Source organism: Neomonachus schauinslandi, chromosome 6 (assembly GCF_002201575.2).
Source record: "Neomonachus schauinslandi chromosome 6, ASM220157v2, whole genome shotgun sequence".
Taxonomy (NCBI): Eukaryota; Metazoa; Chordata; class Mammalia; order Carnivora; family Phocidae; genus Neomonachus; species Neomonachus schauinslandi.
This window is the reverse complement of record NC_058408.1, coordinates 115,810,447-115,828,087: the sequence shown is the minus strand read 5'-3', so window position 1 is coordinate 115,828,087 and position 17,641 is coordinate 115,810,447. Positions and strand designations below refer to the sequence as shown.

The 17,641-nt window shown below is 39.0% G+C and overlaps 1 protein-coding gene and 1 pseudogene across 2 annotated transcripts; both read right to left on the bottom strand.

Annotated features, from left to right (window-relative positions):
* Positions 1-3,757: 3,757 nt before the first annotated feature.
* On the bottom strand, positions 3,758-4,698 carry LOC110589620 (annotated as a pseudogene). The gene has a single exon (XR_006540232.1). The product of XR_006540232.1 is annotated as an olfactory receptor 6C75-like (transcript).
* Positions 4,699-14,723: 10,025 nt separating this feature from the next.
* Positions 14,724-17,052, bottom strand: LOC110589444 (olfactory receptor 6C75-like). The gene is given in 4 exon segments (XM_021699970.1): positions 14,724-14,751; positions 15,931-16,429; positions 16,603-16,728; positions 16,731-17,052. Coding segments are annotated over 4 exon segments (975 nt in total).
* Between the last annotated feature and the right edge of the window lie 589 nt (positions 17,053-17,641).

Here is a 17,641-nt window from a genome sequence, read left to right as displayed (position 1 = left end):
CTGCTGGCACTCCGGAACTACATTTCAGAGAATCCGTTGCCAGCAGAGTTCCAGATTGAATCCCACTAATGAAAGGCATAGTGTGATGGCTGGAAGGTAGAAGGCAGGCAGAGCCATTATTGTTCCCCTGAAAGTGGTTGTTGTGTGGGCTGCAAAGAAGATGGTATCAAGGAATCGAAGGCTGGAGAACACTGTGCTTGTGGCAGAACATTTAATAAAACTGTAGACTCCAGTTACTCTGAAAGCCACTTACATTCCCAAAGAAGCCATAGTGATCTTATTAATGCAAATCGGACCACACCTTACCAGCACTTTAACACTACTGAGTCCTCTATTGTAAAACATAGGGACTATGATTAACAATACTTTATTGCCTACTTAAAAATTTGCTAAGTGGGTATATCTTAAATGAAATGTTTTTACCTACCATGTAAGGGCAAAAAATCAACAATAATGGGGCCAGGAAGAAATTTTTGAAGGTGATAGGTAGGTTAATGGCATTGATAGTGATGACAGTTTCAAGGGTGTATACTTGTCTCAAACACAGCAAGTGTATACATTAAATATCTACAGCTTTTTTTTATATCAATCATGTTGCAGAGAAGTGGTTTAAAAACTATGATTGGAAGGGGTGCCTGGGTGGCTCAGTTGGTTAAGCGACTGCCTTCGGCTCAGGTCATGATCCTGGAGTCCCGGGATCGAGTCCCGCATCGGGCTCCCTGCTCGGCAGGGAGTCTGCTTCTCCCTCTGACCCTCCTCCCTCTCATGCTCTCTGTCTCTCATTCTCTCTCTCTCTCAAATAAATAAATAAAATCTTTAAAAAAAAAAAAAAAAAAACTATGATTGGAAGTCTTTTCAACGTAGAATTAGTTTAGGGAATTTGTCTCAATAAAATGTTTTATAGCACCTGAATGTATTGCATTAATCTCCACATTAATTAGGGTTTATCCTTCACTGGGTACCATCTATGGCTAGTAACAACCAGCCTGGATTTATAGACTCAGTTTTGGATTTCTGGTCTTCATTTTTCTATTGGTCAAGCGCACTCTTCAATCAGTCTATCTCAAGGTAATATAAATGCTTTTAATTAGTTTAATTATAATAAATTATTATCCAATCGTGACTGAAACCTTGGGAGGCTCACACTCTTTTCAGTAGTTTGACCACAAGTCCTAGATTTATTCCTACATTACTGAACCTCAACCACTTCCATACACTCTTCAGTTGTTCAGCTCTCAGGGTGGAACATTATTTCCATGTTCCTGCAGCATCTTGTTGCTACGTCCATGAGTATTTTCAAGTGGACCCTAGAGATTATCTGGCTCAATCTCCCTATTTTATGGAAAAGATGACTTGCGTGTTTTTGGAAGTTGACCAGTTAGTTGAAGGCAACACCAGGCTTGTCCAGTGCAAATGATTCAGAGTCTACTCTGGTACCTTTGCATTCCATTCCCACTGCCACTTCCCTAAGCCATCATTCTCTGTCTTCCAATTCCTGTACAGGATCTGTAGCCACTTTCTTACTCTGAGCTTTGCTTTACCCAACTCTTTTTTATACAATGTGTACAGTGAATCATCTGTGATTTTTAGGGCATATTTGATACTTCTTCATTGACAATAAGATGAAATCTGAACTTTGAAGTAGAACCATCAAGGCCAATAGGATCTAACCATGTGTAGGATGTGTTTCATAAAATGTATTTGAAATTATCAGTGTTTAGGTTAAAAATAAGCAAAATAAAAAAATTGTAGATGCATCTGGGTGGCTCAGTCAGTTAAGCAACTGACTCTTGATTTCAGCTCAGGTCATGATCCTGGGGTCCTGGTTTTGTGCCCCTTGTGGGGCTCCACGCTCACCAGGGAGTCTGCTTCAGGATTCTCTCTCTCCCTCTCTCTCTGCCCTTCTCCCACTCATATGTGTGCTCTCTCTCAGATAAATAAATAAATCTTTTTTAAAAAATATGTTCATCTTTGTAACTTTTGTATATTTTTTTAAGTTTTTATTTATATCTAGTCAGTTAAGATACACCATAATATTAATTTCAGGTGTACAATTTAGTGATTCAACACTTACATACAATACCCTGTGCTCATTACAAGTGCCCTCCTAAATTCCCATCACCTATTTTACCCAGCCCCCATCCTCCTTCTTCCCTCTGATAACCATCAGTTTGTTCTCTATAGTTAACAGTTTGTTTCTTGGTTTGCCTGCCTCTCTTTTGTCCCCCATGCCTGTTTATTTTATTTCTTAAAATCCACATGAGTGAAATCATATGGTATTTGTCTTTCTCTGACTTATTATGCTTAGCATAACACACTCTAGCTCCATCCACTTTGGTGCAAATGGCAAGATTTCATTCTCTTTATGGCTGAGTAATATTCCATTGTGTGTATGTATGTAAATATATATGCCATATCTTTTTTATCTATTCATTAGTTCATGAACATTAGGGCTCTTTCCATAATTTGGCTATTGTTGATAATGTTGCTGTAATATCAGGGCATATGTATCCCTTCAAATTACTATTTTTGTATTCTTTGGTGCAATTGCTGGATTGTAGAGTAGTTCTATTTTTAACTTTTTAGGAACCCCTATACTGTTCACTAAAGTAGCTGCACCAGTTTGCATTCCCACCAACAGTATAAGAGTGTTCCCCTTTTTCCACATCCTCATCAATGTCTGTTGTTTCTTATGTTGTCAATCTTTTTAGAGATATTCCTTCTGAAGAAAAAATAGACACGTTCTAGCTGGAAAATAGGTGCAAAAAGTATACAAAGTTTAAGGATTGAGATCATGGAAATGTTGGTTTTCAAAAGGTTATCAATCAAAAAATAATCCTAACAACACAAGTCAACCAGGAGAGATGTTTTGTTTATTTTCATTAATAATGTGAAGAAGATAAGCAAATAACTTAGATTCCTCCAACTTGAAACTTTGTAAGGAATTACAGAAATTTAATATAAGTGCTCCCTTCTACTGATATACACAAGCATTCTGTGGTAAAAGCTTTAGAATAGGAACCAATCATAAGTGTACATTATGCATCTGAGGGTCTGTAGCTAGAAAAAAATAATTTAGGAAATAGGAGCATTGCTCAGACATGGGCTGCTATGGTTATTCCTCTCTTTAGAGAATGGCCTAAGGCTGAAAACAATTCCGTTTCTCTCCAGCATGGGATTGATGCATACATATGTAGCTAACCTAAGGGCCAAGATCAGCATTTAAAAGCACACCTGATGCAAACCATATATATTCCAAGGTGAAAGGGACTATGACCATTATTTCCTTGGGTTAGGCATGGAGGGAATGCAGACCCAAGCTTGGTACTATTTCCATTATTCCCTACATTCCACAGCCTAATATACAACTTTCTGTCATTTGAATATCTAAATGACTTTTGGTAAATATTTATTAATTCTGTTCAGCCATGTTCATGGATAGAGAGAAGTGAAATAAGTGTATGTTACTAAATTTTGGAAATTTCAAGCACATGGTTTATATCAGAGGGAAGAATAAAAATTCAGTAAAAGATTTTGCAATTAATCAATGTCATCAATACATGGATTATTTAGGGAGAAGATAGCTATGCACATCAAGGTAAAATTGAAAAACAGATTCCTACTTTGCTAGGAATGTGCAGAGTTCAAGCAAGGTATGCCAGAGATCCTGCACTACAACTCTGTGGACTGCTACATTGGCCGGAATGAAGACAAATGGTTCTCTGAAGCCTTCCACTCCAAGGCCATGTGGTTTTTTTTATCTTGATATTTTCATTCTGCACATTGTCTCCCTCAGAGCCTGGTGGACCTGCTTGTTCTGTAGTGTATAGATGATGGGGTTGAGCAGTGGGGTCACCACCGTGTTCACAAGGGCAGCCTCCCTGTTGGAGACCAGCCTGTTCCTTTGCTTTGGTTTCACATATATAAACACACAGCTGCCATACATCAGAGAGAGGACTATGAGGTGAGAAGAGCAGGTGGAGAAAGCTTTCTGTTTCTCCTTTGCTGATGGGAGTCGCATGATCATGACTATTATGTTGCTGTAGGCAATGATGGTTATGATAAGGGATGTCAAAAGGATAAAGGAAGTGAGGACAAAGGCCAACATATCAACAGACCTGAAGTCAGAACAGGAGAGATGAATCAGGGGGCCAAGGTCACAGAAGAAGTGGGGGATGACATGGGGGCCACAGAAGGATAACTGGGAAACCTTTACTACCAGACCAGTGATGAGAGGGAAGGCCAAAGCGAAGCAGGCAGTGACCAGGAGGAAGCAAGTCTTCAGGTTCATGATGGTCAGGTAATGCAGAGGCTTGCAAATGGCCACGTACCGATCCAGAGACATCACTGCTGTGAGGAAGAAAACTGCCGATCCCAGAAATAAAAAGACAAATGCTTGTATCAAACAGGCAAGAAAGGAAATGGTTTGCTTGCCTAAGAGAAAGATGACCAGCAACTTAGGAATAACAGCACTTATGACACCACACTCCAAGAAGGAGAAAATGCTGAGGAAAAAGTACATAGGTGTGTGGAGTCAGGGTCAGCACAGGTGATGGTCATTATGACAGCATTGCCTGCAATGGATGCCAGGTAAGCCAGCAGGTGCAACAGGAAGAGGATCTTTCCCAGGTGTTGGATGGCAGGAAACCCCTCCAAGATGAATTCTCAGACAGTTGTAACATTCCCCATTTCCATGGACATCTCATTCTACAACAGGATCACTGCTGGTCTTAACCTAAAATCAGCATGCAAAGGTTTCAGAGGATTAAGTTATTTGATTATTCAAAAGGGTGGCTAGGGTGATAGTAAAGTGGATTAGCTAGTTGGTTCTTGAATCAGTAGGACCTGAGTTCAGTACTAGTTCAATACTGTGTTCTAACTTCTGAGAGATGGGGCATCTTTGGAAAGTTAGTTAGCCTTTGTGAACTTCACTTTCACCCTCTGTAGAATGAAGATGGTAGGATCTAACTGTTCATGTTCTTGTTAGAATAAGAGAAAGCATGTAACTCACCTGACATACGATGCCAATGTTTCCAATGTGTTCTTCAAAGGCTAATTGTAATGTTATGATCATTAATGTAATGCTTATACAGAGCATCATCAGTAGGCAGGGTTGTTGATATTTTCAGTTATAGAACATTATACTGTTTTAATAATACTACCAATTTCTAAGTAAACATAATAGTAATGCTAGTATTATTCCCTTTTCAATATTCCTTTTAATAATGCAACACATTCTATGGTACAAGTTGTCAAAATCATCGTGTATTGAGGACTTAAGCTTGGTACTATGCTGGTTACTGAAATTCAGTATTTCTATTACTCTTCACAATAATCATGAGACCCTTTTTCTACAGAAGCAGAAACTGAGCCTTAGAGAGCTCCAGAGATTTTAGGTCACATAGCTCACACTTTAGCCCAAATGCCCAAATGAGAGCCCCTGCTGTTTACAATGTGGTAATAAAATATTTTTAAATGGAAAGAAATTTATTGTTGATGATTTCTCAAACTTAAGTGAAGATTAGCCTTATTTATCTTAATTGTTTCTATCCATACTTAGTATCACTGATGAGTTATTGATCTGTGGAATGACGTGGGTCTTAGAGAGGATCTACTTTAGCACAAGCATTTTATAGAAGAGACTGGAGACCAGAGGATTTAGGGGCTGCCTAAGAACATTACATAATTGTAAAGTCAGGATTTACCATCCCTGCACCCCCTCCAGGATTCATGCTGTCTTGTGAGGGAAGTAGGAATGACAACAGTTCATAGGATTAACCCACTTAGGGGCACTCATGCACTCACTCTTACATCAGTCCTCTCAATGAGTAACTTCTCTTACGATGGTTTTGGCTCTAGCATTTCAGTACTAGGCTAAAAGTCTGCTGTGTGGAATGCATCACTCTCACCAACCCACCCTGAGCCAGATCCTGTGAAGGGCTGCTCATGAAACCAAACTCCTCACCCCTGAGGGGCACAGCCTAAAGGAGCCTCTCCTGTTCCTGTTGACCCCTGTAAGTCCACCAAGTCACCAGGGTCCCTGAGGCCAGGTACACACAGGAGTCACCTTATGGGGGAGAGGACTTCCTCCTCTTGCATATACTGTCTTTTCAAGAAATCAAGAGCTTCCTTTGGGCTGAGGGGAAAGGAGAGGAGAAGGAAACTCATTTGTCACAGCCTGTTGTCCCAGAGTGGGGTAAATATGCATCTCATGCTGCCAGTGTTCTGGATGACAAAGTCCTGTTTCCATAGCCCAGGATGTTTCATAGCACAACAAGTCTACATGGTAGCCTGGACCACTGAAGCTTCAGAAAGAAGCAGACAGACTAAAACAACCACATTTCACTGCCCCCAATTCTGAGCTACAGCTGGACTCTCAGACTACATAGGGTTCTGATGAATTGTCTGGCTCTGCCTCCCCCAGTGGGTAGAAGCCCACCTACCATGCAACATTGCTGTCTACCTTTGTATTCCAGGTAAGGGGAACCGGCACCTTCTCTTACGTGCAAGCCTAAGTGCTACTGAGACAAGGGTCCTGCTGCAGTGCTCCACATCATGGGTGCACCTGCTCCAAGACACCTCTTGCACTACACCATGCTCCTCTACCACATCCTCACCTTTCCATATGGAGAAGCATCCTTGTTTTCCTGCATCAACAATGAGAAGCTGCTGATACATAAGTCTGAGGCTCTTTGATACCTTTCCCAGAAGACTGTTTGATCACCCAAAAGAATGGACCCAGCCAGTGAGCAGAGAATGCAGGCCCCCAAACTTTATTAGATGCTGAAGAGATAGGGTCAGAAAGTAAAAGCACAGCCGGTCTCCTGGGGACAGCTAATTGGTCACTGTTGAGAACAAGTTACTGGCGCAACCCTTATATTTATCTCCCATCGTCTGTGGTGATACTGACTCCCAGATGTCCACACTGTTCTCTGCCAAGAGTTTTCAAGGAAATTATATGACAATTTCCCAGGAGTTTATAAAATCCCAAATTGAATGTTGCTACTGATTTGAGGTAAAAGTCCAGACTACAATTTTCTACATGATGTATGGACTGAGGTCAGAGCATAGTTGTTGCAAGAACAGATTTTTATGTTTGAAAGAGCTGGTTTATATCCTGGCTTTCATGAGGCTTTTGGGAAGCTACTGAGTGAGGAGGTCCACCTTTCTTGGTCAATCATTCTTTATGCTTCCCAAGGTTATAATTCTTTCATTGCATATTTGCCTGTGAAGAATATTTTGTGTTCCCCAATCTCTTTGAAAAAGGAAAGCACACATTTTTTTCCTCTTAATGGAGTAAACAGGAATGATAGGTGGTTTCTGTAACATCACTAACCAGGAAGGCCCCTCTCTTTTTAAATGAATCTGGGAAGTGGATCCCCAGATTCTTTCTAGATGCAGAAGAGGAAGAGATGTGAGCCTGAGGGTAGAGAAGCTGAATCCATAGCAACCATTGGCTTGGAAAGGTGCTTCTTCTCCTAGGTATCTCTGCTGGGCTGCTGTGGCAGTAGTGACCCATTATTCTGTGGTCTGGCTTCCACTGAAAGCCAGAGAAGGGGACTAAATTCCAAAGTGTGTTTGTAGGCAACCCTGAGGCATATGGTAGCTGAAAATATGTTCTGCCTGAATCTGCTCTCATCAGTATTGATGTTACATCGTCAAGGCAAATATTATAGAAATTTTTATGAGTCTTTATGTGGGTCCTACCTTCCCCAAAATAGACTAAATCATTTTTATAACATCTATCCATCTACTACTCTGCTTTCAGTCCAGGCCAAACCTGGACCTCATGGTCATGTTCTCAGTTGGAAGTGGGGGAAAATAAAGAGTAATGGTAGATGAGTTATAGAAGCTAGAGCAACATGAGACTATACATTTTGATGCTCAGATAAAGGCTCATATGCATGGGGTTTTAATTTTATTCAGTGCTAGCTTTATGGTGCAGAAATACCTGTCATACCTGAGTGAATCCCAATGCCAACATGATGGTGGGAAGGTGGGAGGAGAGGGCCTGGCATGTGGTTTGATGGAAAGGCTTACAAAGTGGACACTCAAAGAAATGGGCTGAACTAACTCTACATTGCATCTAGTGTAAGTGGTGGTGAGCTAGCACCAAGATATGTTTCAAATTGTCCTTAGCCTATAGTTTCTCTTTCCTGGATAGTGCCTTCATGTCTCACCAATACCCACTATTTCTTCCTGATTTTTTTAATGTAGTTGTAATAGTTTATTTTTGCTTTTTTCCCTTGCCACAGAGACATATCTAGAAAGAAATTGCTATGGCCAATGTCTAAGAGGATACTACCTGTGCTCTCCTGGGATTGTGTTGGTTTCCTGCCTCATATTTAGGTTTTTCATCCATTTTGAATTTATTTTTGTATATGGTGGAAGAAGGTGGTCCAGTTTCATTCTTTTCATGTTGCTGCCCAGTTTTCCCCAACATCATTTGTTGAAGGGACAGTCTTCCCTTTGGATATTCTTTCCTGCTTTGTCGAAGATTAACTGACCGTATATCTGTGGGTTCATTTCTGGGTTTTCTATTCTGTTCCATTCATCTATGTGTCTATTTTTGTGCCAGTACCACACTGTTTTTAATATAACTTGTAATATGACTTAAAGTCTGGAACTGTGATGGCTCCAGCTTTGCTTTGGTTTTTCATGATTGCTTTGGCTATTTGGGGTCTTTTGTGGTTCCATACAAATTTTAGGGTTGTTTGTTCTAGCTCTGTGAAAAATGCTGTTAGTATTTTGATAGGGATTGCATTCAATGTGTAGATTGCTTTGGGTAGTATAGACATTTTAAGAATATTTGTTCTTCTGATTCATGAGCATGGAATGTCTTTCCATTTCTTTGTATCCTCTTCAATTTCTTTCATCAATGTTTTATAGTTTTCAGAGTACAAGTCTTTCACCTCTTTGGTTAGGTTTATTCCTAAGTATCTTATTGTTTTTGGTACAGGTGTAAATGAGATTTGTTCCCTGATTTATCTTTCTGCTACTTCACTATTGGTGTCTAGAAATGCCACAGATTTCTGTACATTGATTTTGTATCCTGTGACATTACTGAATTCATGTATCAGTTCTAGCAATTTTTTGGTGGAATCTTTTGGGTTTTCTGTATAGAATATCATGTCACTTGCAAATAGTGAAAGTTTAACTTTCCTGCCAATATGGATGCCTAGGCTGAGGCAGGATTTCCAGTACTATGTTAAATAATAATGGTGAGAGTGGACTTCCTTGTCTTGCTCCTGACTGTAGAGGAAAAGCTCTCAGTTTTTCCTTACTGAGGATGGTATTAGCTGTGGGTTTTTCGTATATGGCCTTTCTAATGCTGATATATGTTCCCCTCTAAACCTACATGTTGAGGGTTTTCACCATGAATGGATATTATACTTGTCAAATGCTTTTTCTGCATCTATTGAGAGGATCATATGGTTCTTATACTTTCTTTGTATAAGTGGTGTAACACACTGATTGATTTTTGAATATTGAACCACCCTTGCAGCCCAGGAATAATTGCCACTTGATCATGGTGAATGATTCTTTTAATGTGCTGTTGGATTTGGTTTGCTAGTACTTTATTGAGAATATTTTTTATTATGTTCAGTTAGCCAACATATAGTATTTTTATATCCATGTTCATCGGGGATATTGGTCTGTAGTTCTCTTTTTTAATGGAGTCTTTGTCTAGTTTTGGTATCAGGGTAATGCTGGCCTCATGGAATGAATTTGGATGTTTTCCATCTTTTTTTTTTTTTAATAGTTTGAGAAGAATAGGTATTAACTCTTCTTTAAATGTTTGGTAGATTTTGCCTGTGAAGCTGTCTGGCCCTTATGGCCTTTCATATATCCCAGACAGGGTGCTGCAGAAGCCTCCAACTCAGAACCACCAGATTTTTTGAAATAACTCCAAAAGAAAAAAAAAAAAACCTGTTCCCCCTAACTGAAAAACTAGGAGAAGAATGGCCTAATAACAGAATTTTTGTCAATACTAATCCTATTCCAGTCAAACACCAATAGAAAAACCATACCTTCTTCTAGTGGTTGAACAGGGATTTTATCTTCCCTACCCATTCATGATAAAAAATAAAAATAAACTCTCAATAAGCTAGGAGTAGAGGGGAACTACCTCAACTTAATAAAGAGTATCTACAAAAAACTTAGAGGTAACATCATGCTTAATGTTAAAAGACTGAATGTTTCCCCTCTAAGATAAGGAACAAGACAACTCTGAAAGTTTAGCCTCTGCAGTAAGGCAAGAAAAAGAAATAAAATGCATATAGATCAGAAAGGAAGATATAAAACCATCCCTATTGGCAGATGATATGAAAACTTAAAAAACCCCAAACAACCTACAAAAATAGTCCTAGAATTAATAAGTGATTTCAGTAAGGTCATAGGTCACAAAATCAACACCAAAAAAAAATCACATTTTTATTTACTAAGTTTATAGTTTACTAACTATAAACTTGTGGAAACCTAAATTAAAAATACATTACCACTTGCAGTAACTCCAAAGGAAATATGTGGATATAAATCTAAAAAAATATGCACAGAATCGATATGTGGAGAGCTATACAACTATGATGAAAGAAATCAAAGAAGGCTAGATAAATGGGGAAACAAAGTGTGCATGAACTGGAAGACTCAGCATAGTTAAGATGTCAGTTCTCTTCAAATTGATAAACAGGTTTCATACAATTTCTAACAAAATCCCAGCAAAGTTTTTCAAGTAAACTCTATGCCCAACATGGGGGTTGAACTTATAACCCCAAGATCAAGAGTTCCATGATCTACCAACTAAACCAGCCACCCTCCCTACACCCAGCGAAGTTTTTTTAGACACAAACTTATTCTAAAATTTGTATGGAAAGGCACAGGTCCTTAATCTTTGAAAAAGAATAAAGTAGGAGTAGTGACTCTATTCAACATTATATCTTATTATATAGTTATAGTAATCAGACAGTGTGGTGTGAAGGAGGGATAAGCACATAGATTAATGGAACAGAATAGATAAACCAGAAATAGACCTACACAAATATGTCCAACTGATTTTTGACAAAAGGTACAAAAGTAATTCAGTGGAGGAAAGATAATTTTTTCAACAAATGGTGCCAGAGCAATTAGACATCCACATGCAAAAACAAAAAAGAGAGAGAGAGAGGAGGAGGAGAACAACAACAACAAAAGAAAACCTCAACCTAAGTCTGACAACTTAAAACAAACAAACAAACAATAAAAACTAATTCAAAATGGATCTCAGACAAACATAAAACACAAAACTATTAATAATATTTAGGAAAAAATAGGAAATCTGCAGGATCTAGGGCTAGGCAGAGATGTCTTAGACTTGACAACAAAGTATGATCCATAAATGAAAAACTGGAAATTAGACCACATCAAAATTTAGAAAACTTTTGTTCTGTGAAAGTATATGTAAAGAGTATAAAATGACAAGCTACAGACTGGGAGAAAATATTTGCAACCCACATTTCTGACAAAAGACTAATATCTGGAACATATAAAGACCTCTCAAAACTCAACAGTAAAAAAAAAATCCAGTTGGAATATGGGCAAAGGACATGAACAGACATTTCACCTAAAAGGTATAAAAATGCCATTGAAGCAAATGAAAGACATTCAACATCATTAGTCACCAGGGAAATGCAAATTAAAACAACAATGAGATGTTATTATACACTTAACAGAATGGCTATAAACATAGTGATAAGACCAAATATTTTTGAGGATGCAGAGAAACTGGACCACCTGTATATTGCTAGTGGGAATATAAATAGGTACAAGTGCTCTCAAAAATTATTTGACAGTTTCTTATAAAACTAAACATGCAACTACCATACAACCCAGCAATTACACATTTGGGTGCTCATCCCAAAAAAATGAAAACCTGTGTTCACACAAAAACCTGTACACAAACATGAATGTTCACAGCAGCTTTACTTGTAAAAGCCAAAAACTGGAATCAGCCCATATGTCCTTTAACAGGTGAATAAACACATCATACCATCCACACCATTGCCTACTATTCAGCAATAAAAAGGGATGAAATATTGATATATGCAATAGTTTAGATGAATCTCAAGGGAATCGTGCTGAGTAAAAAAAGATTCAAAAGATTACATATTGTATGATTCCATTTGTATAACAGTTTTGAAATGAGAACATTTTAGAAACTGAGGATGTAGGATGCCTAGCTGGCTCAGCTGGTAGAGCATGTGACTCTTGATCTCCAGGTGGTGAGTTCAAGCCCCACATTAAACACAGAGCTTAGTTTTTAAAAAGCAAAGCAAAGCAAAGGGAAGAAACTGAGGACATTTGCTCAGGGGTGGGAGGGTGAAGTAAGTGTAGCTCTAAAAAGACAAGAGGAAGGATCTTTGTGGTGTTGGAAAAGTCCAGTATCTTTACTGTGGTGGTAGATATATGAACCAAGACATGTGATAAAACTGTATAGAGGTAAACACACACACACACACACGAGTGTAAGTAATACTGGAGAAATCTGAAAAAGACTGGTGGATTATGTTAGTCAGTATGCTGACTGTGATATTAAACTATAATTTTGCAAAATGTTATCATTGCAGGAAAATGAGCAAAGTGTACACAGATCCTACTTCTTACAACTGCATGTGAATCTATAATTATTTCAATAAAAATTTCAATTAAAGAAGAAAAGGATAGTTTGGGAGGTTTGAGTGATGGTGTTTCATAAAAAGTAATACATTCCCTGATTTTTAAAAAAATGGATGTTTAGGGGTGCCTGGGTGGCTCAGTCAGTTAAGTGTCTGCCTTCAGCTCAGGTCATGATCCCAGGGTCCTAGGATCGACTCCCATGTTGGGCTTCCCACTCGGCAGGAAGCCTGCTTCTCCCTCTCCCTCTGCCTGCCACTTCCCCTGCTTGTGCTCTCTCTCCCTCTGTCAAATTAAAAAATCTTTTTAAAAAAATGGATGTTTAATTCTAATCACAGTGAAACAAAAATCGTAATGCCAAAGGCTCATGAAAATGCAAAGAAACTCATGCACTGCTAAGGGGAACGTAAAATGTATAATCACTCTGGAAAACAGTTTGTCAGATTCTTACAAAACTAAAGGTGCAACTATCATACAACCCAGCAATTGTGTTCTTAGGATTTATTCCAGGGAAATGAAATCTTATATTCATACAAAAACTTATACATGAATGTTCAGAGCAGCTTTATTTGTAATAGCTAAAAACTGGAAACGGGACATCAGGAAGATGGCAGGATAGGAGACCTTTCCCTCTCCTCCCACAGACACCCTGAATAAACAGCTACACACAGATCAGTTCCCTCTGAAAGATATCCAGAAACTAGCTGAGACACTCCTACACTACCAGGCAACTGAGAAAATAGCCACATCAAAATAGATGGGAAAAGCTGAGACACACTCTCACCATAAACCCCATCCTACACAGCACCTTACAATCAGGTGGGAACCCCCAACCCCCAGCTTTTCCCAGAAGAGCAAAGGGTTTACACCACACATTTAGTGCTTCAACTTATAGGGTTGACAACCAAAGGATTGGCTCCTAACTTGCTTGTTTCTAGGAGCTGACAGGCCTATCATAGACTAAAATCAGAGACTGGTATTAAAGCAGCACACAAAAACTTTCCTCGGGTATTCCCCCGGATCAGCATAGAGCAAGCAGGCAAAAATGGCCAGCTCTTAGTTTCTCCCTAGAAGGGATTAGACTATACATCGAAAGTCTTAACTTTCCCAGCTGCTACCTTGAGGGTCTAGCTTCTAATTAGCCTGCATCTGGGAACTGACAGACAGAAAATCACTACTCTCCTAGAAGTCTGAATAAGCCAGTGGCCATTTTCTGTAGCTCCTTCTCCCCTGGCTTGCTCCAGAGGTAGAACGAAGACTCCAACTAACCTTCCTGTCTCTGAGAGCCAAGCGGCCCTAGCATTTATTAGGCCCTTGAGGGTGACAGACAGTAAAGCAACAGTTTTAAAGAGTGTGTGGTCTGAATGAGAGTGCAGCCAATGGCCACAGGGCCTCTTCCCAACTCAGGGTACAGTGAGTAGGGGATTCCCTCTCTCAGCTGCTCACTGAGAGAAGGAATTGGACCACACATCTAGCCTTCCCCACTTTTCTGGCTTCTGCTAAGAACGACTAGCTTCTATCCTACCTGTCTCAGAGACTAACAGGGTTTGGCATACTCTAGTCTCCTGGGGCATACTAAAAACAAAGATAGTGGTTTGGATGAGCACAAAGGTTTGAGAAGTACCCAGAATCTCTGTCTGAGCTGATCGATGAGGTTCATCACCTACACTAGCCTGGCTCATGAGGCTGGGCTGCGAAAATTGGCAGAGGTGGCTATTTTATCTAAGGCACAGAAACCAGAAACACAGGGAACTCCTGCTTTTAGATTAGGCTCAGAAATTATCTTCTTTGGAGAATGAAGGGACATAGACACAGCTGTCCTTGGAAGATCATAACCCCCAGGACACTTTATAATCAAACCATTCCCAGGCAAAAAAATAAATCTAAATCACCCAATATTTTTTGACAGTCTAAGATTCTTCCTAATCAGATTATGCCTTGAATATAAGTGATCCTCAAATCAAGTAGGAAAGGAATATATGCACTCAAATCAGACATATTGAAAGTCAAATGCACAGCATGCACATGCTATGTCAGATGTGACAGGAACTACTTCCCATTAGGGCCAATTGTCTTCAGGTGGGAGCCGCTTCCTCCATGAACCTACAAGCACAATAACTGACGCAATTTTAATCCATTTTTAAAATTATCAATGTACTCAATTTCCTTTTAAACTTTCCTAATTATGAGTTTTGTTAGTTTTTGCTGCATAAAGTGTCAACCATAATTTAGCTTAACTTGGAAGACAGTGGCAGCTCCCACACCTACAGTCACATTAGGAGAAAACATCTCTTACATGTAGGGAGAGAATCTGGTAGTGGGATCACCTACCTTTCAGCAACCTACTGGGGTCAGGGCTTGGCAACATCAATTACAGGGGGAAAATTTGAACAAATTTAAAAGTTTTGAGGTGTCTGGGTGGCTCATTCAGTTAAAAGTCTGCCTTCAGCTCAGGTCATGATCCCTGGGATCAAGCCCTGCATTGGGCTACCTGCTCAGCAGAGAGCCTGCTTCTCCATCTCCTCCCCACTCATGCTCTCTCTCACTATCTCTGTCTCTCTTGCTCTCACAAATAAAATCTTTAAAAAATTTTTTGAAGTTTTGCATTTTATTTATATTCCAAGAAAGAGTTAAAGACAATTTTATTAATAATATTAGACATAGCTGGAAGATGACAAAATCAAAGTGCCCATCCTAACCACATGGAGTTACACTAAGCTATTTATACCTCTAAAACCAATAGACCCAAAGAGAGAACCAGCTTACTACTGGTTCATTTACATAAAAGATTCAATTAATGAAATACAATTAATTTTCATTAGGCTATAATATTATGACTTTATATAATTTTCAGAACAATTTGTTTCTAAAATTTCAAACCCTGAATATATAAAATGGTAATGGTTTCTCTCTATTTTTTCTTAGGTATATGAAAACTCAAGCATAAGAATGTACCATGAACAGTAATTATTACTATCTGATTGGCAACTTTTTTATTCTCAGCTGAAAGACTTCGTATTATGTGATTTATGTATACTGGGCTCTCCATAAATGTTGTTTGAATTGAATTCATAAAAGACCACTGAGTAGAAAATCAAGGAAGATATTCTTTAGCACAATATAGAGAACTAAGAGGAATTTTCAAATAGTGAAAAGTACGGTATTGCAAAGTAAGATTGTACCCATCCAGATGAAAATTAGCATAAGCAAGATCACCATATGTAGAATTCTATAGAAAAGATTTCTGCAATCATGGGAAATTGAACTAGAAGATCCACTTACCTTCCAAAGCTCTGTTTCTGCAACCTCATCCTGGACAGAGCATCCCTCAGAGCCTGATGGACCTGCTTGTTCCGCAGAGTGTAGATGACAGGGTTGAGCAGCGGGGTCACCACCGTGTTCACAAGGGCAGCCTCCCTGTTGGAGTCCAGCCTGCTCCTTTGCTTTGGTTTCACGTATATAAACACACAGCTGCTGTACATCAGAGAGAGGACAATGAGGTGAGACGAGCAGGTGGAGAAAGCTTTCTTTTTCTCTTTGGCTGACGGGAGTTGCAGGATTGTGAGTACTATGTTGCCGTAGGCAATGATGGTTATGATAAGGGATGTCAAAAGGATAAACAAGGCAAGGACAAAGGCCAACATATCAACAGACCTGGTGTCAGAACAGGAGAGATGAATCAGGGGGCCAAGGTCACAGAGAAAGTGAGGGATGACATGGGGGCCACAGAAGGATAACTGGAAAACCTTTACTACCAGACCAGTGATAAGAGTGAAGGCCATGGTGGTGGGTACTGAGGAGGGCACGTTCTGCATGGAGCACTGGGTGTTATGCACAAACAATGAATCATGGAACACTTCATCTAAAACTAATGATGTAATGTATGGGGATTAACATAAGAATAAAAAAAAAAAATTTAAATCTAAAAAAAAAAAAAAAAAAGAGTGAAGGCCAAAGCACAGCAGGCAGTGACCAAGAGGAAGCAAGTCTTCGGGTTCATGATGGTCAGGTAATGCAGAGGCTTGCAAATGGCCAGGTACCGATCCAAGGACATCACAGCCATGAGGAATAAAATTATTGACCAAAAAACAGAAAAGAAAAGGCTTGTATGAGACAAGCAGTAAAGGAAATTGTTTGCCTTCCTGAAAGAAAGATGGACAGCAGTTTAGGAATAACTGTGGTGATAAAACAGCATTCAGAGAAGGAGAAAATGCTGAGTAAAATACACATTGGTGTCTGGAGGCAATAGTCAACCCAAGTAATGATGATGATCACCACATTTCCTGTGATAGAGGCCAGGTATGCCAGCAGATGCACCAGGAAGAAGATGTTCCCCAGGTACTGGACGGCAGGAAACCCTTCCAGAATGAATTCTTGGATTGTTGTCTCATTCCTCACCTCCATAGTGAGCTCCATTTCTCTGTCATCAATTCTGTTGGATCTGTTAAACAGAAAACACTATCACCAAAGAATAAAAAGTTTAATTGATGGACTATTTAAAAAAATAAATACTACTTGCAGCTACAATTCTGAATGAGGAATCACTTTATATCATTTAAATGCTGTATTATAAGTTATTTTGAACTTTTTCTATTTTAAAATTATAAAAAGTGAAGGTTTATTGTTTATTTTTGAAAATAATTTTTAATGTGCAACTTAACTTTTCTAGAAAATAGTATATTGGAATAATAGTCCATAAGGTAAATGATGTAAAATAAAAATTATTGTTTACAGATAACATATAAAACCAACAGATAACAATGAAAGCTGTCATCCCACAGAGAATATTTTTATAGGGTCACAATGTTAATTTCTATACTTCGGGTAGCATATGCAATATATAAAGCCCTCCAATGTACTGACTTTAGCCCTCTGGAAAAAGAAAGTATGTGTGTGGTGGGGGAACCATTTTCCTATTAGCATGTTCCAAACTAGTTATTTTCCTGAAGTTGGTTCATCCTGAGTTCTTTACCCAAAACTTTAAGACTGAGCA